At 38.5% G+C, this 16,884-nt stretch overlaps 1 protein-coding gene across 7 annotated transcripts in view; it reads left to right on the top strand.

The window, feature by feature from the left end:
• The window catches only part of COBL (cordon-bleu WH2 repeat protein), a 164,078-nt gene that overhangs the window by 100,842 nt on the left and 46,352 nt on the right, over positions 1-16,884 (top strand). For 6 of the 7 annotated variants that reach the window (XM_051609927.1, XM_051609926.1, XM_051609931.1 and 3 more), the window contains 2 exons: positions 9,461-9,599; positions 12,492-12,662. In XM_051609927.1, the coding sequence (XP_051465887.1) occupies positions 9,461-9,599; positions 12,492-12,662 (310 nt within the window). The remainder of the gene's footprint in view (positions 1-9,460; positions 9,600-12,491; positions 12,663-16,884) is intronic. The other variant, XM_051609932.1, reaches the window with a different exon arrangement.

Raw genomic sequence — 16,884 nt, 5'->3', positions numbered from 1 at the left:
AAGAGCATTGCATTCAGGTCATTGTTTAGCCAGATAAGAAAGCAAGAAAATAGATCACACAGAAGTATAATCTAGTAAAAAGTGTTCTCTGCTATGTAAAGCTGTGTTTCATTTAGGTTAATTCCCAGTCATGTCCCAAAAGTAATAGAAGTGGGGAGAGAGGAAGGCAAATCCAGTTTCTCTGACTGCATACCACTTCAGTTCTTCACCTGTTTAGTGGATGGGTGGTACAGGTCACCAGGAGAAACTGGCACCTCATTTTTTTTGTAGTGTGCACCTTCATCAGATTATAGCTCAACAAACAACCCCTGAGCCTTGCTCAGCTCTATGTCACTGACGCTTCCAGGCGTGGATAGCAAGCAAAGTGCCATGGTGGGTTTCTGTAACACATCTTTGCAGCAGAGTCTGTTTGTAGTCTTGGATTATGAAGATCTTACACTTGTGAGGATTAGTTTGATGTAGAACGATGTTACGCTACAGACCCTTGTAATACATCTTATTGACACTGTGGTACCACTTTGCTTTCCCCCCTTTTCCTTGTTTCTGAAGATTGTGGAAGTAGGGGCTTCTGGCTGCCCCTTGGAAGTGCTGGAAGGAACTAGACAAAGTGGAAACTTGCAGGGGGCAGTGGGAAGGGATAGCACAAAACTACCACTTGATAATACTGCCTAAACCAGGTTTCTGGGGCATTCTATGTGCCCACAGATTCAGAGGGCTTAAATAAGGGGGAATTAACACTGGAAATAAGTAATGTATTTTTTTTCTCTAAATTGAGAAGATTTCTGAGGTGTTTGCCTAACATTTAGTGATAAGCACTATATATTAAACTTGGCTACCTCTACAGAAGAAAATTTTCAGTGTAGCAGAAAACTTAAGCCTTAGGGAGGTGTGTCACTTAGTGGCAGTAGAAAGGGTGGCTCTTGTTCCTGGTCAAACATTTCTGTGATTGCCTTCCAATTTCTAGCCCTAGCAAGTTTTAGGCTACATCCCATCCTTTTGGCAGAAAATTTGACAGGGATACATAATAAATTTTGCAGATCTTCAGTTGGCTCATAACACCTCTCAGATTTGTAAGGGTAGAGCAGGTTTGTAAGCAGACCAGCCAGTCAGCCAGCCTGTAATTCTGAATGTGAGCTTGAGGAAGAAAACATTAAATATGAAATCCTTACGCCAGTGCCTTTCCCAAAGGCATTAAAGGAGATAACATGGATCATGTAAAAGAATCACAGAATCACAGAATGGTAGGGGTTGGAAGAAACCTCTAGAGATCATCGAGTCCAGCCCCCCTGCCAGGACCACCACAGAATCCAGGGCAGGTCACACAGAAACACATCACAGTGGGTCTTGAAAGTCTCCAGAGAAGGAGACTCCACAACCTCTCTGGGCAGCCTGTTCCAGTGCTCCATACTGCTCACATTTTTCCTCCTGTTGAGGTGGAACTTCTTGTGCTCTAGTTTGCATCCATTACCCCTTGTCCTAGCACAGGGCATGACTGAAAAAGAGATTGGCCCTTCCTTCTTGACACCCACCCTTCAGATATTTATCTATATTAATAAGATCCCCTCTCAGTCTTCTGTTCTCTAGACTAAACAGGCCCAGGTCTCTCAACCTTTCCTCATAAGACAGGTGTTCCAGTCCCTTAATCATCCTTGTAACCCTCTGCTGGACTCTCTCAAGTAAATCCCTGTCCCTCTTGAACTGGGGAGCCCAGAACTGGACACAATACTCCAGGTGGGATCTCACTAGGGCAGAGTAGAGAGGGAGGAGAACCTCCTTTGACCTGCTGGACACACGCTTCTTAATGCACCCCAGGATACCACTGGCCTTCTTGGGGACAAGGGCACATGGCTGCCCCATGGATAACTTGTTATCCACCAGGACTTCAAGGTCCTTCTCCACAGAGCTGCTTTCTAGCAGGTCAGCTCCTAATCTGTACTGGTGCATGTTGTTATTCCTTCCCCACTTATTCTTGATGAACCTCATTAGGTTCCTCTCTGCCCAGCTCTCCAGTCTGTCCAAATCTCACTGAATGGCTGCACAGCCTTCCAGTGAATCAGCCAGTCCTCCCCATTTCATATCATCAGCAAACTTGCTGAGGATACACTCTGTCCCTTCATCCAGGCTGTTGATGACAATGTGGAACAGGACTGGAGTCAGCACACATCTCTGGAGTACTCCGCTAGTCACAGGTCTCCAGCTGGACTCTGCACTGTTGATCACAACCCTCTGGGCTCTATTGTTTAGCCAGTTCTCAATCCATCTCACTGTCCACTCTTCTACCCCACACTTCCTGAGCTTGCTCACAAGGATGGTAGGGGTGTCAAAAGCCTTGCTGATGTCAGGGCAGACTACATCCACTGGTCTCCCTGTGTCTACCCATTCGGTCACATCATAGACAGCTATCAGGTCAGTCAAACACGATTTCCTCTTGGTAAATCCATGTTGGCTACTCCTGATAACTTTCTCCTCTTCCATGTGCTTAGAGATGACCTCCAGAATGAGCTACTCCATCATTTTTCTCAGGATGGAGGTGAGGCTGACTGGTCTGTAGTTTCCTGGATCATCCTTCTTGCCCTTTTTGAAGACTGGAGTGACATTGACTAGTTGACAAAGTTGTCAGAAGAAACACTGCTCTGCAGTCCTACTATGTGTTTTAAACACTTCTTAGTCATCATTTGTTCTGTTAATTGTTTTGCTCTAACTAAAAAGATACAAATACAAAATTAAAATTTGGAGGTGTTTTTTGCCCTTTTTATTTAACTTCTCTAGAGGACAAGTGAATCTTAGTAGCAAAGCAGTTTATGGTGGTTTTAAAACATGATTTTTAAGTGTTTGAGGATTTTTTGTTGTTATTTTCCCCTCTAAATGAAGACATAAATGAGGAGGATTACATTGTATTCAGAGAAACAGAGGAAGTTCAATTCTATGCCAAAGCAAACATCCGCAGACTTGTGTAGTCTACGTATTTCAATGCATGTGAAAATATTTGGTGTTGTAGAGTGACTTCCTTGAGTGGAAATAATGTTGCAGCTAGCAATGAGATTTTGCAAAAGAAGGAAATCACAGCTATCTTAGTAATTTAACATCTCAAATTTGTTTATGGATAGTTTCCTGTCTGACACATTTAACTGAACAAGTTAAACTGTTTAAAGAAGATTAGAATGGCATTAATTTTTAACTGCTCTTGACTGTGACATTTCACAAAGGGTGTATTCAAGAAAAACAGATGGAAAAATGAGCTTGCCCCTTCACCTTGTAGTGGCTTTCTGGTGTCAACTGATTCAGCTGTCTGTTGCCAGTCAGCTGATTATTCAAGGACATCCTTGGATTTTGTTGTCTTCATTTTATGAATAAAATAACGTAAGAGCATAGCAATTTGTGTAAAATCCAGTAATGCTGAGCTCTTTGTCTGTTACTAATAATGAGATTTTTTGCAGTCACAGCTTGATTTTTGATAATGTGTACTAAATTTCTTTACAAAATTCTGTTTTAATATCAGAATTGTATAATAAGAAATAAAATAATTTGAAATTAAGCAGAATAAAAGTAGGCAAAGTGATATGATATTTTGTGGCATCTGATGAAAATGTTAATATTAAAGGTATTTGCAGAAGGGCAATTCAATTGTATGCAGTCTAGTTATATGCCAGACTTCCCACTTAATGCAGTGCCTGAACACCTCCAGCAGCAAAGCAGCTTAGAAGCTAAGGCTGGGAGTAGGGCTGAGGCATAGCCATCATATGGGCCAAAGACAGTACAAGGAATCATGGTTCAGAGCTTCAAACTCGGAAGGAAAAACCTTGATACAGAGCAGCATTATGTCAGCACAAAACAAAATTACTCTCCTGCTTGAAGAGTTGTTAGTGGATTTGAACTCATGTTGACAGTAGCTTGGGAATCTCCCCATCTAAACTTGTTCTATATGAGAGTGGTGTGTCCAGAGTAACATGAGTTAACAGATCTAGTTGGTCCAAATATCATTCTTGGTATCACAGCATGTTTATTTGTGTGGCTTGTGTAAAAATCTCCCTCTCAGATTATTATGCATTTTATTGTCAGGTTTGTGCGATCCAGCACTGAAAATTAAAGATGCACAGAACTACAATGACTGGTCCAGAGAAATCACTTGCCAGTTTCTAAAGTGTGGTTATTGTTATGAATTTTGTCAACAAGACAAGTTTTTCAAATAGTAACCTCTTTAAAGCTATTTCTGTGTGCCAGATTTTTACTATCTCATTGTCTGTTGTTTTTGCAGTATGTTTTTGCATTGCATGGGATCCTAGTAGGAATTTTAAATAACCCACACAAATGCATTCTACAGTGTAAGGACATGTTATTGGGAAACCTCAGGCTGCTGTCTTTGAATGTCATTCATAATGAACCATGGATTAAACGTTGAGTTTTTAATGAAATGAGATGGGGTAGTGCCCAATAAGGAAACAAAGTAAGGAACTTCAGTGCTGAGTAGCCAGTTTAATACAATGTAACTTACAGTGGTCAGCCTCATTAATTGCTCATACGCCCAGTTTCTCTGGGAGCTCCCTGAATTTTCCTTTGTTAGTGTGTGCCAGTGAAAAGCCTAATAATGTATGACCTATCCAGGGAATATTAGGCATATGAGTAAATGTTGTCTAAGACATATTAATGTTCAATTGGGACTTTTTGTGGTTTCTAATGCTAGGCATTTTGAAGCATCTGTTGCCTTGTGAAAATGCAGAATCAGCTGGATAGGATAGCTTCTATATCATCAAGTTTAGTGGACAGATTTATGTGTCTGTTCTGCAGCTGGAAGATTTATCTCTCTGATTTTCCTAGAATGGCTTCTCTTGGATCAAAATATTTTCTTCTCAACAGCTTTAAATTATTTACAAAATCATAACAAAATATTTTTTTAAACTTTCAAACCAATAAATCTTACCTACATACCAAGCTACTGCTTGTCTTTCATACAGTGGTATAGAGGCACCAGTGCAGTTATGGTTATATCAAGAGTTTAATTTTGGTTAATAAAATATGTGCCTTTTCTTTTTACTTCTTGAGCTTCATGTAAAATGGCTCTTAATTATTTCAAGATTCCTTAAAATTCTTTGTGAGGGGAAGAGGGTTGGGATGGTCCCACACATAGTTTGGGGCAATGCTGTTGTTTATTTGGTTACAAGTTAGTTCATAATATTTCTGGGGACCATATTTAAACACTCCTGTAATTCAATAGGCATTCTGACTCTACACGATATCCTCACCAGCAGGTGTGTCAGAATCTGGCTTGCTTAAATCAGAGTGCATGTATAGGCAGTTTTGGATGATGGAAACCTGTTTGTAGTCAGGGCATGCCAGTGATTGAATCCACATGGGTTTTTTTCCAGTCCTTTTTATTTACTTCTAAAAATATTTTCTACAGTCACTTACAGTTGCCCCAAGCAAGGAATTTTGTATACAAATTAAAAGTTGCAACAGTACAAGCATTGTATAAAACAACAAAAGATCCTGACATATAATGTTACATAAAGAGGAGAAAGAAGCAAGAGAACATATGACCTTTCTTCAAAAAGTTTATATCACATAATAGAATCATAGAATGGTTTTAGTTGGAAGGGACCTTAAAGATCATCTAGTTCCAACCCCCCTGCCATGGGCAGGGACACCTCCCACTAGTCTCAAAAAGCCCCATCTAACTTGTCCTTGAACACTTCCAGGGAGGGGGCATCCACAGCTTGCCTGGGCAACCTGCCTCAGTGGGAATGCTAAAGAACAGAGTTCACATTGGGAATTTATCAGAGAACCTCCTTGTCTTTGAATGCTTAGTGAATTTTTGGTCGTGGTAGCCTTTATTTCCTTGGGCTTCAATTAATATTATTCATTAATTCATATTCAGTGCAAATGCAAAAAAAATACTTTTAGGCACGATGAAACTCAAACTCTATTTATGGATCCACTCTTACAGCATCCATAGCCTTTTTGCAAGTAAGGTGACTGTCAAATGTTACTGGTTGAAATTTTCAAGCATTAGTCTTGTAGGATTCTTTCCTATACAATTTTGGCTCATGACATCCCTATGAAGCTATTGTTGAGCTCTAAATAAATATATTCTAAAATCTTATCTAAGGCTCTAAAATTCTAATCAAGAATCAAAACACATTCACCACATTCCTGAGATATTTTATCTGCAATATTTGAAGTGTTTTTCAAACAGTAGGTGAGCCATGACATGAATTTATGGAAAACTGTTTTTTTGTGTCATATGTGATGTCATCAATACGGGAAACAGAGTGACTGTTTGTCAGACTTAGGTCCTTTTAGCCCACTGTATTCATCTCTAGCTCAGTAGATGGTATTCATTGTAGTCAGAGAATACTTAATAACATCTTTAAAAATATATAAGTTACATAACAGAAGCTGACCTAATAATTTCAACTAGTTAAAAATGTTACTGAGCTGAAGCATAAGTGCTAAGACTAGGAAATACTGTTATGCTCAGAGAGGGGCTCCTGTAACATCATTCAGGTGCAAAATTACTTCAGATAATGTTGCTAAGTCTTGATTTCTTTATAAAAGAAGCAGCCAGCCATAACAAATTATTTTCAGGTTCTATTGGTTTGTTACATACAATTGCAAGACAGAAACAATGTTCTTTCCATTTATGTTTAGCCTACAGGTTTACTGAACTTAACATTAAAGAACTACTTTGAACAGTTTTTGTGGCCTGGTGTTGAACTAGACACTTCTTATATATGTTGTAGCATGGCTGACTTTAAACAAGCTTTTCATCATCTTCGTTGTGTTTGTGAAGTATACTGCACTTAGCTGACAGTATGATAAAAGCATTTTTGTGTGTATTTGACCGGACTTGCATTATTGCAGTTGTGTGTTTTCTAGCCTTTTCTCTAGCCGTAGAAGTGTGTTCATCCATAAATCTAACGTTTCTCAGAAGATTCAACTAATTAAGAATGCATTGAGCTGAAAAAGATGAGCTGGCTTCTAACAAGAATCCTTTCTTCTTAGTAAAGCAGTAATGTTATCTTTGAGGAATTTGACTACACCAAACTAACATCTTTCACTCATCTGGTACTTGGGGAAGGGTGATCTCTATCATTTCAAGTGAAAACACACATTTCCTTACTTTCTGCCTTGATTCTCAAGATTTCCTAGACTTATCTTTTAAATCACTAGCCCATCCATTTTTTTGTCCTCAGTTAAAATGGCCCTCCTGTCTGGAGAGAAAGTAGTGAATGTGGAAGCTTTAAAACACCATTAAAAATGGCAAAAGTTGTAGCTTATGATTTTGAAGTGTTGGAGAAGTTCAGATGCTGCTGTCTCCCAGATGGGGGGAGTTCTCCATAGCTATTGAATTTTGAAGACATTGTAGTCAGCTTAATTGAAGTCCCAACTTTAATAATTTTCTTTTTTGTAAAGTAGTACCCTGAAAAATCAAGATACATTATTAAATGTTCACACATCTGTAGTTATTTAAAATGCAGTGCAGAAGAATGTGATTGTTTTTTCCAAGTGCCTTTTTGCCAGTTGCTCCAAACAGACATGGAGAAGGATGCAGCATTAGATAGCTGTCCTCCATGTAATTCCTCCTCTCTGAACCAAAACCTGATGAGTGTTTCACTGAACACAATATCGGGCATTCTGGTTCAATAAAAATTGGGCAGGTGAGCGGGGTAGGATTCAACTTCAGTTACAATCAGTTCCTAACCACTGTCAGGCAGTTTCTTTTTTCTGAAAGGTGTTCCATCTTAATATGATTAATATCTTTGGCCAAAAAGTTTTCAAAGGAGCTCTAAAGTTTTACTGTATCCATTCCTGAACATTTGGCATTCATGAAGTTTGATGACCAAAATAAAAATCTGGAAAATCACTGGTTGCTATTAACATTCTTGCCCATTTACTATTGCCTAACTTGTATCTAGATTGTCCTCACTGTCTTAGTGGTGCATTGTATCCTGTAGACAAAATGCAAAAATAATTTATGGTATTAGGAAGCAAGACCAGGACATGTTTATTTTGCACCCTCTGTCCCCTCCACCTTGTAGAAACTGGTATAAAGCAGCTCATCCTGGTTAACATTCTGACATCTAGTGTAGTTACTGCCAAGTTTCTCCATACGCAGGACGGGGGTTCACCAAGAATGGGTGGAGAGTGTCCAAATGTCACATGGCACAGTGGTTGTTAAAGCATTCTCCTGAAAGGTGGGAACTGAATGTTTATGTTTTATAACCTAAGACCTTCCACAGTCCTTTTCAAAAGGAAGGCTAAGTCAGGGAGGCTCTCTTCATATCCTGCACTTTTAAAAATTCATTTATTCTCAGAGATTTCACTAAACATGGGAAAGGACGCATATAAATGAGCCTCTTCCTCTGGCTCAGAATTCTGGTAATAGCTTTGAGCAATGTGAAGCTACTACTTGTTTAATACAGATGTACTCAAGGGTTCATTAATCCTCTGGATTAAAGGAAAGATTATTGTTAATATTGTTTAGGCCTTTGAAATATTAGGAAACCACCAGGCAGTTCTGTCTGTTAGATATCTTCAGCTATGGGGAGTATCAGGATGGACAGAGCAGTGGAGTGATGCATATGAGTACTGGTGAATGCCAGCAGCACGCCCATGCGTGGGCAGCTCCCATTACCCTCTGTCTCAGCTAAGCCTGGTTCTGTCTGGTGTTGTCAGTACCTATCAAATACAAAAATTCAACAGATTTTCTTACATGTTTTTCATTTTATTATTATTACTTTTCTGGGAAAAGGAAATAGAGCTAAGTTCCAACAAGCTACAGAAAATATTGTGCAACTTAGTGAAAGCCAAGTCGCTCATAATTAAACTTTTTATATTTTTAAAAGCTGCATAAACAGTAACTAAGTGTTGGCTTGTTGCAATTATTGGAATCCCAAGTGTTACAGATCTTAAGAAGTATGTCTGTGAAGTCCAGTAGATATAGAGTGCAGTATGATCTCATATCATCATGCAAGCAAACTCTCAATTCTGATTCTTCTCTCAGAAGTCCTTAAACAAGAATTTGTGAAGAAAATTAAAAAATGAGCATGAGCTTATTACCTACACATACTTATTGCAGTATTTAACCATAATTGAAGGTCTGAAGAAGTCAATGGAAAAACAAGATCATGTGATGGCTTAAGCTTGACAGCACATGTAGCATCATACTGATGTTGCTGAATGTTGGGCTCCCTAGTTCCATTTTACCAAAAGCATAAAATGTCTACCAGACGGGTATTTCTGCTGTGACATCCATCTGCAGTTCATGTCCCTTTCCTTCTCTGAGTTTACCATACCCCTTCTGATCTGTCTTTTTAAAATCTCCTCTTGTCACTATAAATGCTCATTACACTGTGCTGAGAAATTAGGTCATATGACAATCACTTTTTTCTTTTTTGTTACTGACAATTCACAACATCAGCAAAACGTATCCTTTACTGTGCCTATTTTTCAACTTTGCTAGATTTCAAAAGGAGCATCACTAAACGATTTACAGAAAAAGAAGAGGCGTGCCCCTCTTCCACCAACTGCATCTGCTCCACCGACTCCTGCCATGCCAAACAGGACAGAAGAGATCGAAGACAAGAGGAAGAGCACAATGGGTGAGAGGCATTCTTTTCTCCTGTGTAATCCCATGCATGTGCTTTCGATGCTCATTCTTTGAAGTTTTCTTAATTCTGTTATGCTGTGAGTTTGAAAACTTTTGTAACTGGGGGAAAATAGGCGTTCCTCTGCAGAATGAAAGTCTGGAAATAAATGTTTGTGTATTACCTCATTTTTTTTTAATGGCACCATTCAGAGCAGAATGCCTTAGGGTAGTAAAAGGTAGCTATCTCTCATCAAGTGATCTGAATTTTGGTACAAGCTAGATATCCAAAAGCACTAGTTCTGGGCCTATTCTGTGCTTTTAAAGTCATCGTGCTTTAGATAGTAAATGGAAATGGAACTGGTAATGGAAATGCTAGTAAATGGTGATAGGCCAAGCAATACTGAATGCCATGTTCCGAAAGTCTGAAGACATTTTAATTTCCTGTAGTCCTCCCACAGTTTGAAATTAACTGACCATGTTCAGTGACGTTTTCTTTTTAATTTAGTCCTCAGTTTTATTATAAATTGATCTCTGCTGAGTCTTTAGCTTTAGTCTTTAGTAGAAGAAAAGAACTGGTGATCTCAAAGGAATGCCCTGTTTAGCTGGAGACAACAAAAGAAACTCCAGTCTTCTGCTCTGTCTGTCACCACAATACTGTCATACAGGAAGACTGAAAAACATTCTCCCAGATGTCTGTTGCTATCTGACTGCTAGTTTATTCAGATCAGTGGGAGCTTTGCCTGAATGAAGACCCCCAGATTATACTTTTAGCAAACAAAGTGATTTTATGATGGGGAAAGATGAGATAATAACCCCACATACTGGAACTCATTTTTCAGTACATTAAGAGAATCATTCTTCAAGTGCTGTAATGCACTCAGCGCACTTCAGTTCATGCCTTTGACCTCATGTTTCATAAAGTGCCTAAGACATACAGATATGACATCCTGTCATACATAATTGCTTACATTACAAATGCCTCACAGTTTAGAAAGAAACCTCTTGGCTTTTTTCCAACATTTATTTTCAGTAAATGCTTCACATTTAATGCCTCAGCATTTATGTAGCAGCAGGAGTCCATTATCTTGTGACATGTTCGGCTCCATTGACATCTGTTATTTAAACCCTCTAAGGGGAACGTTATCCCTGTGCCCTGTAACACAAGAGTTTTTAGCATTTTAACCGTTGCAGATGTCATAGCCTGTCACCCCTCATGCTTTGCCCTACTCCTGGTCACTTATTGATGACATTTAGTGCTTAACTTTTTCTAAGTGTTCATCTTACTTTGTATCAGTGCTTGGAAAGTTACAGATGAAGTAAAGCAGAGCAGAGCCACTTCTAGTCCCTTCAGTACTGTGTACATAAGTGCTTGCTGGCCAAACTCTGCTGATGTAGGATGTATCGTTTACTTTAATGGAGGTTTATTAATTTACACCGGCAAAGAACTTGTCCCACAGTAACCCTATCTTCAGCGCTTTTCATTTTCTGCTACTTTCTTGAATGAATGCATTCATTAATAAGAAAAAATGTCACAGCAAGAGAAGGTTGGTAAAACAGCCTCTCTTCGGGGCCCTCGCAAGAAAATGATGAGAAAGCACAGATGGCTCTGAAAGCAAGAGAGAAAAGCTGTGAAAAAAGCAAGACTGTAGTGAGGAGAAAAACGTGCTGCAAGAAATAGGCAGCCCTCTGATGGAAAAAGGATTAAAGCTACCTATCTATCTCCCAATTTAGCCACAGGAATCAAAGCAAAAGATCCTATTAACAATATTCTCAGACTTGTCAATTCACTTCAGTATTCAATATTGAAACATTTATTCTGACCCCAAAGCATTGTGCCCGGTTTTCTCAAAGCAGTAAAAAAGGGTCTGCACATTTGCCAGCATTAAGTTATGCCTTGAATCACTGGAAGCTGGTGACTCCTCAGTAAGAAGTCAATAGTGGTTTAATCTTTTTTCCTCCCTCTTGGTGCTGCCTCACTCTCAGCAGCACTGGAGCATGAGCCTAAGAGTATAGGAATGGTCAGAACGGATCAGACCTGAAGTCCCTCTCTGCCAGCATCCAGCTTCTGCAATGACCACAGCAGATGCTTAAGGCACAGTGAGAGCAGAACGAGCAAGCAATCATAGTGCCTTCAGTGCCTTCAGCACTGAGTTTTGTTTCAGCCTCTAAGGACATTCCAAAGTGCAATAGCAAAAGTACACTGCAAACTGGCAGCGGCTTCTTAACATTGCAAATAGAGTTAGTAGAGTGTAGTGCAGAAGCGCGTGTATTTATTTAGTTATTGCACATAGTGTTGAAATAAGCCCCCAACCAAAGTTAGGAGCATTTTCTTTGTTGGATTAAAACACTGCTTTGCAAAAAAACTGATAAATGACCTACTTCTCCACAATGTCAACACATCCAAAACCTAGTAAAATAAAAGAAAAAACCTGTCAAGATACCTACGTCAAAATACTGACCTGAGGCATCTTTCCTTTTCTCTCTGAGTCAGGAAAATAGTCACATAAAGTATCTGAGAGGTCAACAAGTTCAGGCAGTTTGGCACTTAAAAAGATGAAAATTAAACATATTTTTTACATTTCCATACATAGCTTTTTTCAACTTTTTTTTTTAATATTTTTTTTCTAATTCTCCTTTCTTACGTTTGTTAAAAGTGGTGATTTTAACTGCTAGTTGTGATGTACACATATGTTCTGGGCCCAGTTCTGGACCCATTGCTGTTGGTCTAAGAGAGACCTAGTCTTTCCATCTCCCTTAATTATTTGGCGGTTAAATAAGAGCAGAATTAGATCCACAGAGACTCTGGATGTGGGTGAGGGAATATCAGTGTGTGTTTAAAAATTAACACAAAACAGAGAGATCATCATCTTGCAATGAAGTAACTAGTCAATTGATCCCCCTATAGGTGATGGACGACAGGTGCCACAAAAGCCTCCTAGAGGCACCACTCGTGATCCACCCCAGTTAGTGATTCCCCCACCCCCACCTTACCCTCCTCCTGACAGAGACATTGTGGATCCAACAGTCTGTTACAGAGAAGCAGATGTTACAGCACCAACAGAGCTGGTACCTAAACGTATGTTTGAAAATACATGTATTTGCATTTCCACTCTTTTGATGGTTACTTTCAGGGGTAGTTTTTCCAGACTTTCCTCTCTGCTCTATAGACATACATTTCTGTTTTTTCCCTTTTTTTCCAGCCAGTTGTCTTTTAAAATGTGCAATGCAGTGTAACAAATTAATATAAAGTTAAACAGTTTGGGGGCAGGTTTGCAGATGATACCTGGCCGTTGCATGAAAGCATTAAAAAAAAAAGTATCAAACCTTGTGTCTTTGTGCAGCTGGAAGCAAAAATGTGTTGTCTTGTATTAATTCTCCATGTTTGTTTTGCTCTACTAATGTTTTTACTGTCTCTCCAGAGACAAGTTCCTTTAAGAGTCAGTAGGTCTAGCAGTCTAGGTTGAAAACTATGACTGCTTTCCCTTAGGAAAATGGGAGTTTACAGGAACTGTATATTGTTAAAGGCCTTGCTGCCCTACTGGCTACATATTCCTTGCCGTCTCTGTATAGTCCTTTGTGTGCTCTTCCCCTTTGGGCATAACTGTTATCAGACAAAGAAATAGGATATTTTCCGCATTGTTGTGTATTTGTGAAAAGCACGTTTTCATGCTACTTTTTTTCATTATCGTTTGACTGTTTTTAAATCTTTGTACATGATCCAAGTCTTTGATCATGTATTATTTTCCCTGTGGGTTTGCCCTGCACACCCATGTAGATCCTGTAAAGGCAGCAAAGCTCTGCACATTATGACATCTCATGGACACACTTCCTTTGAAGGTTAGGAGGGTTAAAGAAATGTCTCCATTCGCTGCTAATTTGACAAAAGATCTTTTTCGAGGACATTTTTCTTTATTCTGCAGGTAGCAGTTACTCTGATATATTGATTTTGTGTGTGCTGTTACATAGCAGCTAAATCTAAAGCATTATTTTTCAAATTTGTGCTGAGAAAATACAGATTGACAAGCTTTATGAAGGGAGAAGAGGAGGAAATTAAGGAGATCAGTGCTAACAAAATACTGGAATCTTATTGAGGATTAACCATAATTCATTTTTACCAGCATATGCACAGAAATAATATCATACTTAAAATCTGTTGTGTTTTGTTGTGTGTTTTTTTTTTTTCTTTTCTAGATACCATCAGCTTGCCTACAATGTTTTCTTTATTAAAAATCCATTGTGGCCTTCTTTGCATTAATATTTCTACTTCATTTGCGTTTCTACCGCTGTTATTTTGCAATGCTTTCCTGATCTATTTTGGTGATCAAATACCCTTTAATCAATGCAGCTCTGATTTTATCAGCCTGATCATTTGCACTTAAACAAACACAATATCCCAGCCAAAAGGATTTGAATAAGCTTGTACATGGAAACACAAGCTTTTATTATCCTCAGTTTACTGAGAGCAAAAGAACAGTAGTATTTAGAGGGTACTTTTTTTAGACTTACGGCACCAGTGTTGGAGAGGGACAAATTTACCTTTTTTTTTTTTTTTTTTTCCCTCTACCAGGATAAAGATACAGGTATAGATTTACGCAAGAGAAATGTGTATGGATGTACCCATGAGAGAAAGAAGCATGTATGACAGATGCTAATTCTATTGCCTAATGCCATTCTGAAAAGTGCTTAGGGATCGAGCAGTGTAAGAACAGAGTTTTGCAACAACGCTTGTTATTGCCTGAGAATGCCTCCAGCAGTGCAAATAGGGTTTTGGTGGTAGATTCAAAGGACAGTTTTCAGTCTTCTAGCTCTAACATCAGTAAATGTGTTTTTTCATTGAACAAGGTGGAAAGAAGGATAAGGAAAAGCATGTTTGTTCTGAAATTGCTCTCAAAGCAGCTTTCTCTGATGGGTATTGTGGTCTTCCTTTGCTGAGTTGGTGACTGTCAGCAGCAGTTTGTCTTTCACAAGATGAGATTCCCATTCAGAAGCTAAAATTCAGTGATCATGTGAAGTTTAGATTATTGTTCCTTACAATCTGTCACTGTTTGTGGCACAACGTACCTCACCCCTCATTCCTTCACCACAAACAGACAGTAGTCCTATTGTGCTCTGGGAACCCCATGTTGGGGAATTTTCATTTCACAGAGGATGGTGGTAATCACATTTCACAGACTTTTCCAAACTTAGGTGGTGTATCATGACAAAAGCCATTAGTAAGATACTTGGGCTTTTTTTACTCTAATGGTAAGAATCTCATAAACAAGTGCAATTGTTCCTCACAGTTTTTACTCTTTAATATTTTTATTCTCATTCCATAACCTTTCCTCTTAACTTTTGGTCTGCCAGACCCTTAGCAGCATGTTTTGTGCATGTCTAAAATACGTTTATGGGGTCCTTTCTCCTTCTTTATCTTACTAATCAGATTGTTCATGGCACGTGATTCTAAAATTGGTTGCACTTTGGGAATACAGAAAGGGAGACTGTCACCTCTGTTGCATGACGTTTGTTTATGTGACGTAGTTTCTGAAGGTCCCAGTAAATGAGTCAATAGTAAGTTCTGTGCTACTTACTCAGGTACAGAATCCACATGTTGAAAGATTGCTGCACCTAGACAAGCAACTAGAACATGCTGCCTTGAAATGTTTTTAACTAGCTCATTAGAATAAATGCAGTATTCCTGTGAGCCTCCATTATAAGCTCTTTATTTGACTTGTTTTGAACTATCATTAAGAAATGCAGTAAGAAATGAAAAGCTGTTTGAAAAAGAATAAATAATTCAGCTTCTTGTGAAGTGAGATCCTGAATTTAAATTCTTCACTCTGACACTGGGTAAAGTACTAGTGAATTCAGAGTTCACGCTGGATGAGAGCTTGACTGCTGATCGATTTTTGAATTTCAGAAAGTTTTCTATCTTTAAAGAAGTGAAATCATGATTTGAACATACCTTTGTTTTTAACTATAGATTAAAATAATCACTTAACCAGAAAGTTTGAAAGGGAAGAAAGAGTGAGTATAATCATTTCACAGTTATTTTGTATAGATTACATGTATAATACTAGTTCATGTGTAATACCAGGTTAATTTTAAGGAACAAGGAGAAGTCATGTCCCCATGTCTAATTTTTGTATGTTTTTTATTATATCATTGCTATGTTCACAGATAATATAAGCAACTTGACAAAAGCTGTGAAAATTTCACACGACAATTCAGTTGTATTTCTTCAGTCACCTTAGATATATATACCTCACAGTCATTAGAAATAGTCTCTAAGAGATGGAGTTAACTTGAAGCAAAAATAGGTAGAGAAATTCACAGAACATTAAACATCATCTATCTTACATCTTATGTAGAATTGAAATTCAGGGCAAGTAAAGCAGAATTAGTAGACATGCTGCATATAAGTAGGTGGTGTGCTGTTTGGGACTGAGTTAGCTTATACATGAACCCAAAGAGTTAGTCTCAGAGTATCTGTGGGATTCCGAATTTTAATACCTGTGCCCACGTACATGCACCTCCTTTGGGCATCTGATTCTTTAACGTTACTGAGCATGCTAGCCATTTTACCGTCTGACCCACATAGTGTTTATAATTTTATCATTTTACTCTTTTCCCCCAACAGTTTACTGTTGTGCGTCATTCCCTTCATATACCAAGCGCGTCTGAAAGGCCTTGCCTCTTCCTATGACCTTCATACCTCTGAACCTCCTGTTGCCTCTGCTACCCTGATTCTTCTGTAGCCTTCCTTCCTCCCCTGCTGGAAAAGAACCTTTTTGTCTGACTGAGATTTTGGCTTCCTTTCTTTTTGAACTTGCACATTCTCTTTTGATTACTATTGATTATTTTTGGCCATGGTTCATACTCATTTGTCCGATGTATGTTCCCAAAATGAATGCTGTGTTACATAAATCTATATATCAGCCTCAGAAAGATTATTCGTACATTTGTCTGTTCTTTTTTAAAAGATTCTCTTTATTTTGAGCCATGGTTTAATTTGATTTGGTGTTTCAAAGAGTGTGTTTTTGGAACAAAGTGCATTACTTCCAATACTGTCTAAAGATTTAATGAAAACTTGCTAAAAATATTTTTCATTTTATTCTTTTAGCCTAGGTATAACATTTTACATACTATACCCTTCATTGCATGTTTTATTCCTTTGGAACAAAACTAGAACTGGGCATGGCCTAGTCAAGTTGAAGTGCAAGATTCTTTCTTTATCTTGGCTATCAATCAAGCTACTGAGAAAAAAAGAGGAGCAAAGATCTGTTGAATCTATAAGGGGCCTAAAAGGAATACTGAGA

The sequence above is a fragment of the Apus apus genome, chromosome 2 (genome assembly GCF_020740795.1).
Source record: "Apus apus isolate bApuApu2 chromosome 2, bApuApu2.pri.cur, whole genome shotgun sequence".
Classification (NCBI taxonomy): Eukaryota; Metazoa; Chordata; class Aves; order Apodiformes; family Apodidae; genus Apus; species Apus apus.
This window is presented reverse-complemented; position numbering and strand designations above follow the sequence as displayed.